This window comes from Rattus rattus, chromosome 2, assembly GCF_011064425.1.
Source record: "Rattus rattus isolate New Zealand chromosome 2, Rrattus_CSIRO_v1, whole genome shotgun sequence".
NCBI lineage: Eukaryota > Metazoa > Chordata > Mammalia > Rodentia > Muridae > Rattus > Rattus rattus.
The window spans coordinates 155,033,104-155,049,423 of record NC_046155.1 but is presented as its reverse complement, the minus strand read 5'-3'; the positions used below and the strand labels follow the sequence as shown (position 1 = coordinate 155,049,423).

Genomic DNA, 16,320 nt, shown 5'->3' with positions numbered 1-16,320 from the left:
CATGTATGCATATGGTGTGCTCACCTATGAGGACATATGTGGAGCTAGGAGGTCAACATCTGGTGCCCTCTCTAGTTTTCCACCTTAATTTTCGAGACAAGGTCTTTCAGTGAACTTGGGACCTGCTGATTTGGTGAGTCTGGCCAGCCAGAAAGCCCTGGGAATTCCCAGCACTGGGGTTACTTGCAGACGCCTGCCACTGTGCCAGCTGCAGTGTGGGTACTGGGATTCAAACTTGGATCTTCCTGCCTGCATAACAAACGCTTCGCCAATAAACCAATCTCCCATCTCTCTTCCTGTTTTTCTTCCCTCCTCTGACCTTTGACCTCACTTCCTTCCTCTTCCTGTTTATTCCCTCTCTCCTCTGCACCCTCCTTCTCCCCAGTTTTTAATGCCAAGGACCTCTAAGTGGGCTCCTCTTCTGCTCTCCCTGCCCCCTGCCCTGGTGCTGAGATCCTCAGGCCCCAAGAGGGAGGTGGGTCACCAGCGGCCACAAAAAGTCATGGCAGGAGGCTGATCCTGAAGCATGGCCAGTAAGTCCGAGTCCAGGTGTGGCAGGGGCTTTGTGACACTCTTTTTTTCTGTTTGTCCTGGATACTGGACACTGCCTGGAGGAATGAGACCTGGGAGCAGGAAGCAAAGGATGAGCTCCGAGAGAGGGAAGAGAGCTGCCTCCAGACACAGCGGTGAGTGGCAAGGCCAGCACTGCATGTAATCCCGAACTGGCCAGCGATGGGCTCTGGGACTCCTGTGAGACTGATGGAGGCTGATGAGACTGCTCTGTCCCCTGCCAGGCCCTCTATGTTCTTCAGGCGTCAGCAATGGAAGATCTCAGATGACTTGTTTTCCAGATGAAAACATCTGTACAACACCTGCAGGACACTGGAGACCAGCAGCTGCTAGGACAGAGGCTTCTTAGGACTGACTTGCCTGAAGGACCAACACTGCCCAGCATCCGCCCCGTGTGTTTGGAAAGGAGCTAGTGGGACTCTGTCGCCACCTGCTAGCTCAGAGTGGAACTGCAACCCAGCTGTCTAAGGCACTGCAAACTGTTCCCAGTAAAGAACAGTTGGGGTGAGGGGAGCTGTGGAAAATTCTGTAGAAATAAACGTTTTTATTCCTAACACAGTACCATTCACAGCAAGTGTTTGTTTGTCTGAGACAGGGTCTCATGCTGCCCAGGTTGACCTTGAACTCCCTATGTAGCCAAGGATGACCTTGAACCTGATCCTCCTGCTCCGACTTCTCAGTGCTGGGATTACATTCTGTGCCATCAAGCCTGGCTTCAGATTCTGACTATGGTCTTACACCCATTCACACTGAGTCACTCAACGATGAGTGTCCACATTCCAGGGAGTGGGCCCACGTGTACCGGGGGTTAGAACAGAATGGGTCTTGATTATGCAAACACGACACAAGACGGAAGGTAGGTACAAGCCACTGTGTGTGTTTCAGTTAGGGTTTCTATCACCGTATTGAAACCCCATAATCAACAGCAAGTTGAAGAGGAAAGGGTTTTCTCGCTTACATTTCAACTTCATAGTCTGCCACTACGAAGTCAGGAAGGAAGTCAGGACAGGAACTCAAACAGGGCAGGAACCTGGAGGCAGGGGCTGATGGAGAGGCCATGGAGGGTGCTCCTTACTAATTGCTCATCATGGCTTGCTCAGCCTGCTTTCTTATAGAACCCAGGACCACCAGCCTAGAAACTGAACCACCCACAGTGGGCTGGGCACCCCCACATCAATCACTAAGAAAATACAGCTGGGCAGTGGTGATGCAGGCTTTAATTCCCACACTTGGGAAGCAGAGGCAGGAGGATTTTTGAATTGGAGGCCAGCATGGTTTACAGAGTGAGTTTCAGGACAGGCAGAAATACACTGAAAAACCCAGTCTCAAAAAAAAAAAGAAGAAAAAGAAAAAGAAAAAAGAAAGAAAGAGGAAAAAAAGAAAAAGCAAGCACTGTCTCAACTGAGGTTCCCTGCTTCCAGATGTGTCTAGCCAGGACAGTGGAGGAGACAGCTAGAAGCCTAAGAACAGCTCCGGTCCTTGTCAGAATGTTTCCAAGGGTAAGAAGCCTCCAGAATTTCAGGAGCTACAATGGGCAGCAGAGTCACATACAATATTAAAGTAGCTAAGGACAGGCTAAGGGCCAGCCTGAGGCTGGAAACCAGGAAGGGGAAGCTTTCTGGGGAACAGAGAAGGGTGTCTATGCACAGGACAAGGAATGTGGGGTAGTCCAACCCCTGAGCTACCCTTCATCTTATGCCTGAGGCCGCAAGCTGGGGTAGACAAAGGGGCTGTGGCAGAGGGATGGGGGTGCCTGACGCACTAATTATGGGCATCAAATGCCACGCCACGGTGAGGTGGGCTGGGACTTTGTCCTGTGGATGCTAGAAACCATGAGAAGGCAACAATGAGGTCGGTTTTGGTGGAAGAAGCCCAAGATGGGGTGGAAGGTGGGTGGAAGATGCCATGGGTGGGAAGGCCAGGGAGACAGCTAGACTGAAGGTCCAGGAGGGAGTGCATGAAGCTCCCGGTGTCTTGCCACAGCGGTTACCTCCACAGCAGCCTTTAGGGAGGAAATAGTGGAGTGGGGTCTGGTGCAGAGCAGGGCCCTGTCCTGAGGCTGGGCCAGTGACACCATTTCTAAAACAATATAGAAGCCACTGTGCAGGGAGCTGGGAGGCAGATGAGGCTGCAGTCTGGAGGACCTAGGGACAGGGAAGCAAGGCTGCTGGTATCGTAGGAATGGGCAGCATGAGTGAGTGTGCATATGAGCACATGCAAGCTCAGATCTCACTCAGCAAATTGTCTGGGCAAGCGTCCTGCAGGTACAGTGGTAAGAAAACAATGCAGGTGCACGGGACTCCTGCAGCACCAGCCAAGCAGACCCAGAGACTCACCACGATTGGCTGCAAACAAAGTAAGCTACAGGCTTTCACAAAACACCCTGCGGGGACCGCTGCTGCTGTCTGTGCAGACAGCAACTGCCTCCCAGGAGGTGGCAGGGGGCAGAGAGACTAGAAGGCTTTATATGGAGCTACTGCATCCACATCCCCAGACACCCTGGACACCGAGCTCTCCAGGCAGCAACAAGAATTAGTTTAGCTGGGACGGGGCGCAGGGAGCCTGACGGAGTCAGCAGAGGGAACACAGCAGCACTGGAAACAGCCTGAAGCGGAGGGAAAGCCGCCAGGTACAGTCGCCATAGCTCCACCCACTAAGATGTGGAGATGGCTCTGCAGGTGACTGCAGGCAAGACGGTCTTCCAAAACATGTCCACATTCTTAAATTATCCTTCGCACACTTGCCGTGACCTGCACGTAAGGCCAGAGGGCAGCTTGAGGAAGTCAGTTATCTACCTGCACCATACGGATCTGGCCTGAACTCAGGTCATCAGGCTTAGTGACACCTTCACCTGCTGTCCCAGCAGCCCCAAACATAGGCGCTGCATGAGAGCACATCTCCCCAAAATGAGAGGCCACACAAGTGTCTCAGCCAGGCTTCAGTCAAGGACGTGATTACCTAGTTGCATCCATTTTCTGTAAAGAAGGCTTCATTCATTCTTTTTGGCTGGAAACAACTCTGCTGTGTGCATTTGCTCCTCTCACCCACTTCTGTCACCGGGCACAGAGGGAGGTCCCATGTTCTGCAGTCATCAGTGTGGGAGCTCCTCTGTGGAATCTGACTGCCAGGACTTCAGGTGGCAGAGGCGGGTCAAACCTAGCTAGTGTGGAATACTTATTGCCAATTTCTTGAGACCCTTTGTACAGACATCCACAGAGGCTGGGCAGTTTGCACTCCCACCAGCAGTGTGTGAGTTCAACGTCACATACAGCCTCGCCAGGATGTGTCTTAGCTAGCTGGGGTGACACAGAATCTCAGTATATGCTTTTGTTTGAACCCAGGGCCTCCTGGGTAATGGGTAGTGGGCAAGCACTCTGCCTGAGCCACACCCCAGGCCTCACTTGCCTGACAACCTATAGACATTCACCTTTACCGTCTTTCTCAAGCTTTGAGGGCAACCTGTTTGCTTCATGAGTGCATTTACCCATTAAGCTGTTTTAGTTTCTGCTTGGTTTAGTTCTTTATATATACTGCAGTGTTTGGGCAGTACTGGAAACGGAACTCAGAGCCTTCCTTACACATAGTAGGCAAGCATCTAACCACCAGGCCACACCCCAGCCCTGAAGGTGGCACCCAAAATTAACCAAGGGCTCAGATCAGCATAGTAAACCTTCCAGAAAAAGTGTCAGTCTGGGTCTCTGTAGGAATCAAGAAAGAGGGCAGCACGCAGTGGAAACACAAGGCCCAGCCTCTGTGGTTGTCATCCCCTGCTCACCACAGAAGAGTCAACTTTCATGAATAGCAAGGGGTTGAAAAATTAGCCAAACCCCTGGGACAAAGGCTATGTGTCACACTGTGGCATGTAGGGGTGTCAGCAGCCACATCGCCAGGGGATGTTGAGGGCAGAGAGGCTCCAGAAGGGGCATCACGAGGGAATGTCCACTGTGAGCTGGTGCTGAGGTAGCCAGCCTGCCTGGGGTTCCCAGCTGCTGAACAGGTGAGATGGGTGACATCTGCACTTTCCTGGCCACCTAACTGCAGAGCTCATACCCGAGGATGGCCTGCTGGGGAGGCCTCAGGACCCTTTCATGGGACTAGAGCTGCTGCTGTTCTGAGAAACTATGGAACCCAGAAAGCAGACCTGAAGGGGTGGGCCTTTAAAGGTGCTGCCTGACCCAGACTGTTTCCCTCGGCTTCCTGTCTACCCCAACATGAGCAGCCTCCATTACAATTTGGCTTGCATAACCTAGGCAGGCTGGTCAGGCCAACCCCACAGGGGTGAGCCACACCCTCTGAACCCATGAGCCTAACCTGTCCTTCCTCCCCTGAGCAGCTTCTGTCAGATGCTGCATCTCCACACACAGATGTGACTGAAACTCCAGGTCACGCCACAGTCATTAGACTATGGAAACTGGCCTCACAGGCAGGTCCCAAGTGCCAAGGACAGCCTTGGTTTTGGTTTTCTTCTTTGTTTTGAGGCAAGAGTCTTACATAGCTCAGGATAGCCTCAAACTTGCTGTATCACCAAACAATACCATGAATTTCTGATCCTCCGACCTCTACTCCATGAGAGTTGAGCCTAAGTGTTGCCACCACGCCCAGGTGGCTTATGCACTGCTGGGGGTAGAACCCACAGCTTCATGCATGGGAGACAAGCATTAAACCCCATTGGTTCCTTAAGACAGGGTCTTGCTATGTAGCTCAGGCTAGCCTTAAAGTCACTACTTCATGGCTACTTCCAGGCAGCAACTGGAATGCTGGAATTCCAACTAATACCAAATGCACCAACACAATCTTCGTGTGAGGATGAGGGATGTTAAACGAGCCTGTGCAGTGCTGTGCCAGCGGCGTTGATGTGCTGGGAGGGGATGAACAAAGGTCAGGAGTCAGGAACCAGCCTCCTCCTACAGTGCGGAAGGCGTCCTTGCTCACAGGAACCTGGATCTCCCTGGGCATCCCTTTGTAACATGCTCTAAGAAGCCATCCCAACATACACTGGACGAACGACCGCAGCAACCTGGGACCACTTACAAGCACAGAAGGCAGGAAGCAAGGTGAACTGTGGCTGTTTAGGGGATGGTTTAATCAACAGCCACAGCATAGCTGAGGCTGCACAGCAATCCCCATGCCCACGGCCGTGCATGTGCAAGAGCACGGCCATGCCAGCAGCTGTCGAGCAGCTAGTGCAAAACTGGCTCTCAAAACCTGCACACAAGTCACTAGAGTGTGCATTCACAGAAGACAGACTAACATGGAGGCCCACAGTCCTCTCCTGGTGATGGATCCAGGCCGGGACATCCAGAGACCGAAAGGATAGTGGTGAAAGTCACCATGGTATTCTGGGGCACCGGGGGGGGGGGGCAGAGCACAGCATGGCATGCCACATGAAGAGTGGGCTGGAGGCAGACCCAGCCACTAACAGCAGAGGCCTCTGGGCCACATATCCTTGGCAAAGAGCCTGAGTGTGACAGTGAGGGTGAACAGGGCTGCAGGGCAAAGGCACAGAGGCTGGAGAGAGCTCGGCAAGTTCCCAAAGTGTACGGTGGAGTGGAGTGGGACAGGCGGTTAGCAGAGAGAGGGACACAGTACCACATGGTGGGACACAGCTGCAGTGCCCAGGGAAGCCAGTGAGCTGGCTACAGGGAGCTACACCCAACTCTCAGTCAACAGGAACAGAGAGAGAGGCTCAGGGAGAGAATGAGGGACTTACAAGAAGGCCAGAGGGCTCATGGGAAGGGACAGCCTTCCATATTCATGCAACAGGGAGATAGAGTCCTTCTAGGGCTGGCCAAGGACAAGAGGCTCTGAGGGGCTCTAGGTGCCACAGCTGCTCACCGGCTGCTGCCCCCACCCCCACCACCGCCCTGGCCCCCGGCGTCCGGCGCTCCCGACATCATGAGGAACAGCACGACTGGAATGATGTACATCCACTGCAGGCAAGACAGACGGACAGAGACAGGCAAAGAGGAACAGAGGTAAGTGATGAGGCTGGCCCAGGGCCAGGGCCACAGAGGGGAGGGGCTGGGTCCCCTAGTCACTACAGGCAGGGCCAGGGCAGGGGACAGGAGGGACAGGAGGGCACGGGCAGAGGGCAAGGCGGGCAGGGGACTGGGTCCTCACTTAGGCCTCCGTTGGCGCTGGCGCAGGCCCTGGGGCAGCAGGACGCAGGGCTGTGAGCAACACGGCCCCCCCCAGGATGAGGTGCCACTGAGGAGGGAGGGAGGCAGGTCAGCAGCCCAGCCATGGGAAGGACCAGCCTCAGGTAAGTGCAGAGACGCAAGGGCTGAGGTTTGCCAGACCTCAGTTCCTGAAATGGGGGGGCTTCTGAGGCCCCTAGGGGAAAGGGCTTGGCTCAGTGTCTACAGCCTCAACACCCTCCTACCTCTCCCTTGAGCCCTGCTGGCCTTGCCCAGCTTACCTTATTGGGGCTGGCACAAGTCTCCAGCCTCAAGGGCTGGAGGACTACGTGTAGCCAGCTCCTCAAAAGGGTCCCCCCTGCACATCCCAGCCCCACTCAGGAAGCCTGGCCATTACAGACACCTCAGGCTGTCAGGCTGCCCTCCGGGTTCCTCCACACCTCCACCTGCATCCCTGCACCTACTCCGGGACTTCCAGGCCCAGGCCCCATGGGTTCAGGCTATTCAACCCCTCACTTCTCAGAGTACGGGGCTGCCCCTTCCTCCTGGCCCTCCTGCACGCGTGCCCACAGCTTTCCTGTCCACACCCAGCTACCTTCCACCCCGCTCTGCTCCCAGAAGGCCTGGGATGCCTGCACCTGCACTCCCAACCCAGCCCAGACGCTAGAGCTACTTAGCCCTGGACAACTAGGTGGGGTTCACAGCCCTCAGCCTCCCACAGGCCACGTCAGGGGTCATCAAGCCACACTCACGTATTTGGCAAAGAAAGACTTCTGTTCCTGAGGATTCTTGGCCTTCTGGGCCTGCTCCATCTCCAGCCGCTCAATGAAGGCCGCCGTCTCGGGACTAAACATGGAGGGAAGGGGCACGGTGAGGGGCAGAGCCCCAGTACCTGAGCGTCAGAGGCAGCCAGTCGCCCTGGTCTCCCTCCAGCTCTCACCCTGGAGCGGTGCCTGGAGGCCGCAGCTGAACAGATGTATTGAACAGCTCCAGGTCCTCATCTTCCACCTCGGAGCCCCGGCAGCCCCCGGGGTACACTACCACCGACAGGCCTACCACGTTGCCAGCCACATCCACATGCAAGGTCAGCTGGTCCGAGAGATGTGACTCGACCAGGGAACACTGTGGAAGACGGGGTGGGGTGAGGGTAGTCACAGAGCTACCGGGCTCTGCTGTGCTCCCCCACAAATGCACAAGTACTCTCCAGAACCCCATCTCCATCTCCAGGTCCCTTGGACCATCACCCACGCAGCGGTTCAAACTAAACAGTTCCTCGGGGCCCCACAGGAAGGGCTCCAGAAGGCTGGGGACACTGAGGCAAGCAGGAATGAGGATGTCAGTGACTTACCGCTGGGACAAAGGAAGACACGTGGCCACCAGCTTCTGAACCATCAAGTGTCCCAGGCCGCCTTGGGACCCGAACCCTGTAGAGGCCATTGACAGCAGCCACATCCTGCAGGTTATACAGGGTCCCATGAACTGGAGTGCCAGCCCACCATGCTGGTCAGAATGCTCCCCTAGCCTTGTCCTTGCAGCACCTCCCACAACCCCTGGCTAACAAGAACCAGCCCAGAACTCTTTCCATAGGGTTGGCCTCTCTACCAAGTGAGGCTAAAACAGCTAAGCTGCCTTACCCCAGAGGAGAAGCCACCTAGGGCATCAGCACATCAGTGTGCATCCAGCACTCCTGTGCCTGGATCCAGCCACACCTGATCCCCACACTAAACACACTAGACCCAGATGCTACAAATAGTTGTCTATGTGGGCAGCTGAGAGCAAGCAGAGAGGCAGACAGGCTTCTTGCTGCCTTTCTGCACACAGAAGGCATCCAGGCACTGGATTTGCCACTACAGCCAATTTCCCTGATACCCTCACACTGGGCAGAAGTAAAACTGCAGCATGGCAGCTTCTGGTGGGAACACAGACAGAGCCCACTCCAGACAAGGCTGACACTTGAAAGGAGCCTGCTGTCGATGGCAGCTGTTCTGGGCTCTCTCGTGGGGAAGGCTGCCTAAGCTAGGCGCCAAGCCCACTCAGCTGCACAGGCCTCACCCGGAGTCGGCCCCGCTCTTCCTCGCTGAGCTGTCGCTGTGTCGCCGACAAGGTGCCGTCCTGCTGGTTCCAGAGCAGAGAGCCACGCTTCTGGAAGTTGGCGCCATCACCTGTGGAGGGACTGGGCTTGTTTACAATCGCCTACAGTGTGGCCTGCCCCATATCGGTGACAGGAGGCTTCTTCACCTACCTGTTTCCTGTTAGGTACTGCACTGCCCCAGGCCCAGCTGTCACAGTGCCTGACTCTATTAAGGAGCTGTGAACAAAGCTAAGGGCCAGTCTGACAGCAAAGCTCACACCCTCTTCAGTCAGGCTGACGTTGGGGCTGGCCCAGCTCAGCCTTCCCTGAAAGAGGGGGGTCTTGTGGTACTGCCCCAGGCAGCTTCTGCAGCAAACTGGGCCAATGCTTCCACCACTGCCTCACAAGACTAACTAGGGCTATCTGTGGGAATGGAGGAGGCAAGAGACAGGTCAGAGGCTAGAGAAGTCTGTTCTGACATCCTTCTTCAGCTGACTGGGTCTGGGGTTGCTCCTACAGGTCTGGAGGCAAGAAGGAAATAATTATATACACACAGATATATATATATATATATATTCCTGTGCACATATGTATATGTGTGTGTGCACATAGACACACACGTGTATGCACCCAGATGTGAATATGTGAGGCTAACTTTATTTAACTTCTATAAAAGAAATTTCATTTCTATAAATTTCATTTGTATAAAATAAATTAAATACAAGTTAGCAATAGTACACATTATGGAGGGAGATCCTGTCAAGATTGACAGCTGGCTACATGAGTAGTCGGGGGCCCTGATGGCTAGCTTCAATTGCCAACCTGACACAATCTAGAATCACCAGAGGGATGTCTAGATCAGGCTGGGCTGCAGGCATATCTGCAGGTAAATGTCTAGATCACATTCACTGAGGTAGGAAGGCCCACCCACTGTGGGTGGTGCCATTCCCTAGGTTTGGGCCCTAACCCTAGGCTGAGCATAAGCACGCATGTGTGCATTAATTCTCTCTGCTCTGGACCATGGATGTGATGTAACCAGATGTTTGAAGTTCCTGATATGACTCCCCTACTATGATCTAACTGGAATTGTGGAAGAAAATAAAATTTTAAAGGTGAAAACCGCAAGAAGACCTTCAATATCTATACGAGCAGGCAAAAACTGTTCTGTCCTGACAAGTTAAACAATCTTTGGGCATCTGTGTAAGCAAGTTCTAAAAGCCAAAAAAGCCCAATTACCCCATATCATAAGAAGATGGTCACAGCTGTACATTCTGTGTGGGAGTCACTAAAAACCTATCTTCCAGGCACTAGAATCAGTGACAAGTGGCTAGAGGGTACCAAGACGGCTACCTGGCATAAAATACTTCCTTTAGCCATCACACATGCACATGTATGCTGTGCACATGTACACATATGTACATTTACATATGCATACATGTGTGTATGTACATGTGGTATGTATATACACGTATATGTATGCATATATAGGTATAGGTGTATATTTATAATTTTCATACCCTTGGGTATGCATTAAACCCTTGAACCCTTGAAGCCACAAGGTTGAAGACCCACTGATCTCACCAATCTCAAATGAATGCTCCAGCAGCAATGCCACAGTGCCACAGCCCTCAGCTTCACGGCCATCAGCCCCCACCTGCAGGAGAGACAAGGACTCCAAGTAAGAACCACTCGAGCTCTGGACAGGGCAGAATCCACTGACCCCAGGACAGAATGACAGGCTGAAGGACAAGCCTTAGCTTCATGCTCACATCCAATCACAAGGGCTTTCCCTGGGTTCATGAATATTCATGTCGTTGATTTCCATAGCACAAAGAAAACCCTATAAGCTGTTACTCTCCCGTCCAATGCCCAGGTCATTATCTTTTTGTTTATTTTTGAGAGTCTCACTGCAAAGCCCAAGTTAGCCTCTAATCCACAATTCTTGCACCTCCACCACCTAGTGCTAATACAGGCAAGCACCACCACACTCTGCTCCCCATTCATGAATTCACAGGCACTGGCTTCCTTGGCACGTGTTCATACCCCGACCATTCACATTGTCAAGAATTCCACTTCTCTCCTGCCTACGTCTACTGAGTGCTTGGGATTACAGATAAGCACCAACAACAACTTAATTTTTTGTGGTTTTTCTTTTTTTAATTTTGTGCACAGATGTTTGCAAGTTCCTGGGTATTGGACACAATGTCCAATACCCAGGAACGGAAGTTAACAGGCAGTTGTGAGCCTCCAGATGGGTGCTAGAAATCGAACGCAGGTACTCCAGAAAAGCGGTCAGTTCTCTTGGCCCCATTTCTCCAGCACCCCATTTTTGGGTTTTTTGAAACAGGGCCTTAAGTAGCCCAGGGTGACCTTGCACACCTAGGTTGTCAGGATTGCACCCCACGCCCAGGGCTATGCCTTAGATGTCTTAATTTAAAGCTTCTCCTACCCAGGCATCCTACAGCACCTGGCTTCCTCATGCATATTCAGGAACATGACTCCACCCATTGCACAACGGCACTGCTTCCCTGCCCTACCATATCTTTATTATTTACTTATTGAGTTAGGGTCTCACTATGTAGCCCTGTCTGGCCTAGAACTCCCTTTGTACTAGGCTGGCCTGGAACTCAGATATCCACCTGCCTCTGCCACCTGAATAGAAGTATTGAAAGCGTGCACTATCACACCCCCATTTTTGTATTTTTGAGACGATCTCAAGCAGCCCAAGTTAGCCTTAAACTCCTTGATCCTCCAGCCTCAGCCTCCGGAGCACTGAGATGAAAGGCTAGCTAGCACCACCAAGCCATGCAGCCCAAGTTCCAAGCAAACCACATCCTTTCATGAATATTCATGATGAAGGCCACCTAGCACCCACAGGAGGCTGCCCCGCCCCGGCCACTAGCACTCACCCCGCGCGCGGCGGCTCCGACCCGGCAGCCGCTGCCTCTGGCTCTGCTAGGAGCCGCGGCTACCATCAACAAGAGCACTAGCAGCTGGGTCACGCCGGCACCCGCGGCCACCATACCGAAGCGCTGGGAAGAGCCAAGCGCCATACAGCACCCTAGGAAACACAGAGCTCATTCTGAGGCTCGTGCGCCTGCGCCGCATGCCGCGCCTGCGCACTAGCGCTTGTTCGCCTGCTCCCGCAGTTAGGACGGCCATTTCTCCATCCGGGTCTCTAGGGTTCACGTCCCCGGTGACACAGCCTCGGAGAGAGGTGACGTTCATGACGTCAAGGAACGCTGGGCCACCTATTGTAAAGTCACAAGCTCTAGGCCCCACCCTTTATCTGTCTGTCCCAGGCTTCACCCGGCGTTCCTACTACCCAGGGCCGGGGCGTGGCGATGAAGGGCGGACGAGATCTTAAGCCGGCTCCCGGCAGAGCAGGTGAGACTAGTTCGGAGGGGATGGAAGGTGACAAAAGGAGTTCTGCCTGGAGGGGTTGGCCCTAGTGAGGGAGCCGGGGAAGGCATGGGGCCGGCAATGCGGAGGCCGTTGCCCCGCGTGCGCCCCCGGTCAGAGTACAGGTACCTGGCATCCTGGAGTGGATGCCAACCCTTCGCCCCTGCAGACCGCCCCTTGGCTCAAGCCTACGCCCCGTGCCGCCCTGGGCGACTCCAGCGCCACCTCCTGAGCGGCGAGTTCGACCAACTGCGCGACTTTCCCATCTTTGAGAGCAACTTCGTGCAGGTGTGGAGCCCCGGACCTCCAACCCGTTGATGTACGGAGCCCCAGTCATTTATCACTCTTTGGAACTCCAAGTGTTCCACATAATCTCTGAGCCCGCTGGGCTTTTTGTGGCTTCAGTTTGTCTCAGTTTCCTTGACTGTACACACATATGGTTCTTGTCCTTTGATCCTAACATCTCTAGCCCACAACTCTCTTTTTTCTTTTTAGTGGTAATGTGGGTGTTACCCAGAGCTTCACTCAAATTAGGCAGGGGCTCTACCCCTTAGTGCAGCCCCTCACTGGGGGATTCTAGGCATGTGCTTATATACTGAGCCACATTCCCAGCTCCTAACCTCGTCTCCACTAGTTCACGACCTTTCACTCTGTCGAGATTCCCAACACCCATCAGATCCCTGTTGAGTTCTGTTCTCCATCTATCGTGCCTCTAACCTCTGGCCCCAGGTGACCCGGTTTGGAGAAGTCGCCAACAAGGTCACCATGGGGGTGGCAGCCTCTAGCCCTGCCCTGGAGCTGCCAGACCTGCTGCTGCTAGCCGGCCCTGACAAGGAGAATGGACACCTGCAGCTCCTCGGGTGACTGCCCCTCCAAGTCCCAACTTCCTCCAACCTCCCTGTCGACATTTTGCCACCTAGGCTCCGGGGACCAAGTGCACCACCAGACTTCTCCACTAAGAAAAATGACAGGGCACTTCACAGAGGTCAGAAGTCAGACAAGATGAGGGAGGACAGTCCTCGGTGACATCACAGGGTCAGGATGGTGACTGTTTACACAATGCTTTCTGCTTTCCAACTACTACTCTGTCCCAGAGAGATAAAGTAAGGCTCAAAGACTGGGTCCATGGCTCAGGGTCTCACAGAGTCAGGACTAGAACCTGAGGCTCCTTACAGTCCACTGCTCTGCTCTGCCCCTCTCATTGAAAACTTGTGAAAATCAATACCACCAAGTACAAACCCCACACAGAACATCCCTTTCCCCAGCCTAGGCCTTGTCCCATTTCAGCTGCAAACAGGAAACATTTACACACTTGTAGCTACATGTACACACTCTGGTATTTGTGGAGACCTGAATCCTTTCTCATCCTATCTCAGTTCATAAAAGACAGGGAGAAAATAGAAAAGGGCCAGGCCTAGTGGTACAGGCTTGTCATCCCAGCCATATTAAAAAGCCAAGAACCACGGAAATCCCAGTGTTGGGAGAGACAGAGATAGGCTTGGAGCTTGCTAGCCAGCCAGTCTCTCCAGTCATTGGGCCCCAGGTTAAGTGAAAACTCTCCAAAAATGAGGTGGGAGAATGATAGAGGAAGGAAGACCCTTAGCATTAACCTGTGACCACCACATGTGACCAGCACATGCAAGTGCACATGCACATGCAAGTCACTAACCTGTGACCACCACATGCAAGAAGGGAAGGGAGGAAGGAAAGAATAGAAGGATTTAGCTGGACACAGTGGACCACATGTTTAATCACAGCACTTGAGAGGCAGCCTGAAATACAAATTCCAGTTACCCAAGACTATATGAGGCTTTGTCTTAAAAAAAAAGAAAGGGGGGTGTGGTGGGGAGGTGAAAGAAAAAAAATACCTGAATTCATCCAATTATCTCCTTACCTAAGAGAACACATTACTCAGTTTTCTGCCCTGGTAAGATACATAGTTTCCAACTACAGGCTTTGAATATTAAATGCAAGCTTGGGGTCTCTCGGACCCTGCTTTGCCTGTCTCCACCTAACAGAGTGGTACAAAACGTAGGAAACTGCAATCCCAGACCTAAGGAGAGAGGAACTCCTCCCTTTTTCCGTCTTCTTAGGGGTTGTAAGGAGAAGGTTATAGTGTCTGCAGCAGACTAGGGACCGTGTGGCTGGTATCGCTAGCCCAGGTGCCCTAAAAGAGAGCACACAGCCCCCTCCCAGCCGCTGTTTGACACCAAGTGGGTTCTAGGGAGAGAGGCCTACTCACTGAAGGGGTGGGCTCCGCCTGGCCATATATACATGGCCATTCCCTGGAAAAGGAACAGGAGAGGACAGGAGACAGGAGGATCAGAAGTTCAGGGCCAGGCTTAGTGACACAACTGGTTCTAAGCCAGCCTGGGCTACTGAATCATTGTCAAAAAACAAACCCTGTTGACGATCAGCCCCAACTCTACTCCAGGCTCCTCCTGGAACCAGGCTAAGTCAACTTGACTACCCTGTGGCTGGAACATTCTTGATCCCAGAGCTTAGGATCAATCCTGTCTGCACTGTGGTTAGTCTCCTCATCTGGAATACAGGGTGACAGGACAGCTCTTCCTCTCTATGGCTCATGAAGCACCTGGCACGTATGAGCAGTGTGTAAATGTCACCGCGAGAGCTGTTACATTTAAGGGAAATCCATTGTCCACCAAGGGACACCATGAAGCAGAAGGCATGTGTTATATGTATTTGTGTGCACAGGAATGAAGAGGTTGGACACAACCATTCCTCTAAAGCAGTAGAACCAGGCCAGAGGAGGATGTGGTGATCCCTTCCTTGCTGTAGCTAACAAACCCCAGAGTTATGAACACAGGCTTTGTTTCCACACCCTCTGTGTGGCCTGAGCCAGGTTGCTCTGTCTGGACTGTATCTTCCTTTCCTTTGTTGGACCTTAAATCTAGCTGAAAGTGTGAGCAATACATTTATTCAAATATTTTATGAGCATCCTTCCAGTGGTTAACCATATCAGGGAAAACAGCAGAATCAACCCAGAGTTCAGAATCCAAGGAGCTCACATCAGCCACTGGTGAAGTCAACAGGACAGATGGAGAACTGTCACGTAGAGCGATCAATATTATAAACAGGCCAGGAGAGACCCTTCTGTCCCCTTCCCCCAAACAGAGGAGTCCATGATGAGGACCCAGCCTTGACTTTGATTGGACCAAACTAAGCATGGGGCTCAGATAGAGATATAGGGATTCGAAGTACAACTGGAAGGTATAGCTTCGAGGAATCTGAAAGGACAGGACCAGGATGCAAGAGGAGGTTGAGGCAGGGGTCCGTAGCTGGCCACTCTAAGCATCACACAGTCCATCCAGTAGTGGGAGCCTGCAATGGATGGCAATGGGATAAGAAACACAAGGCCATGACTGAGCTGCCCTTTCTCTCTTAGGCTGTTTCCCTTGCAATTCGTGCAGCTTTTTGTTCATGACGTGAGCCGCCAGCAGCTCAAGGTTAAGTTCCGAACTGGCCGCGCCTTTTACTTGCAACTGCGCGCTCCGCCAGAGACCCGTGACTGCGAGTTCGGACGCTGGGTGCGGCTGCTCTACCGCCTGCGATTCCACTCGCCCACCTGCGCAGTGCCCTTCACACATGAGGACACTGTGCCTGAGGAGTCTGAGGATGAGGATGAGGTCGAGGAGGGGCAGTTGCAGCCCCCGGAGGTGAGGGCGGGACCTCGAGCCCAGGGATGTTGGGCCAGGAAGGATGGAAAGGGACCAGGTAGGCCTGCTGGGGCCTGGACCCCTGGGTCTGAGGGAGGAAGGCTGGATCCTGGATACCAGGGTTTCAGGGAGGAGGGTTGGAGCCTGGGCCCCTGGGTCTGAGGAATGAAAACCCGTCCTAGATCTCTAGGCCTAAGGAGAGAGGAACTCCTCCCTTTTTCCGTCTTCTTAGGGGTTGTAAGGAGAAGGTTATAGTGTCTGCAGCAGACTAGGGACCATGTGGCTGGTATCGCTAGCCCAGGTGCCCTAAAAGAGAGCACACAGCCCCCTCCCAGCCTCTGTTTGACACCAAGTGGGTTCTAGGGAGAGAAGCCTACTCACTGAAGGGGTGGGCTCCGCCTGGCCATATATACATGGCCATTCCCTGGAAAAGGAACAGGAGAGGACAGTTGTGGCAGGTGAG

The 16,320-nt window shown here is 53.2% G+C and overlaps 2 protein-coding genes and 1 long non-coding RNA gene across 10 annotated transcripts in view; 2 read left to right on the top strand and 1 right to left on the bottom strand.

Annotated features, from left to right (window-relative positions):
- Positions 1 to 423: 423 nt before the first annotated feature.
- On the top strand, positions 424 to 1,131 carry LOC116892208. The gene is made up of 2 exons (XR_004386926.1): positions 424 to 686; positions 795 to 1,131. It is a non-coding gene; the product is annotated as an uncharacterized LOC116892208 (long non-coding RNA).
- A 4,496-nt stretch (positions 1,132 to 5,627) lies between these two features.
- Emc10 (ER membrane protein complex subunit 10) lies at positions 5,628 to 11,887 on the bottom strand. Its single transcript, XM_032893761.1, has 7 exons — positions 11,688 to 11,887; positions 10,360 to 10,432; positions 8,760 to 8,869; positions 8,056 to 8,160; positions 7,648 to 7,829; positions 7,460 to 7,553; positions 5,628 to 6,500 (listed from the first exon to the last, which is right to left on the bottom strand). The coding sequence occupies exons 1-7, from the start codon at positions 11,829 to 11,831 to the stop codon at positions 6,402 to 6,404; spliced, it is 807 nt and encodes a 268-aa protein (XP_032749652.1). The 5' UTR covers positions 11,832 to 11,887; the 3' UTR covers positions 5,628 to 6,401.
- A 133-nt stretch (positions 11,888 to 12,020) lies between these two features.
- Positions 12,021 to 16,320, top strand: part of Fam71e1 (family with sequence similarity 71 member E1) — a 5,754-nt gene continuing 1,454 nt past the window's right edge. For 2 of the 8 annotated variants that reach the window (XM_032893747.1, XM_032893748.1), the window contains exons 1-3: positions 12,172 to 12,468; positions 12,910 to 13,040; positions 15,587 to 15,915. In XM_032893747.1, the coding sequence (XP_032749638.1) occupies positions 12,250 to 12,468; positions 12,910 to 13,040; positions 15,587 to 15,915 (679 nt within the window). In that variant the 5' untranslated portion in view covers positions 12,172 to 12,249. The other 6 variants (XM_032893752.1, XM_032893745.1, XM_032893746.1 and 3 more) reach the window with 5 other exon arrangements.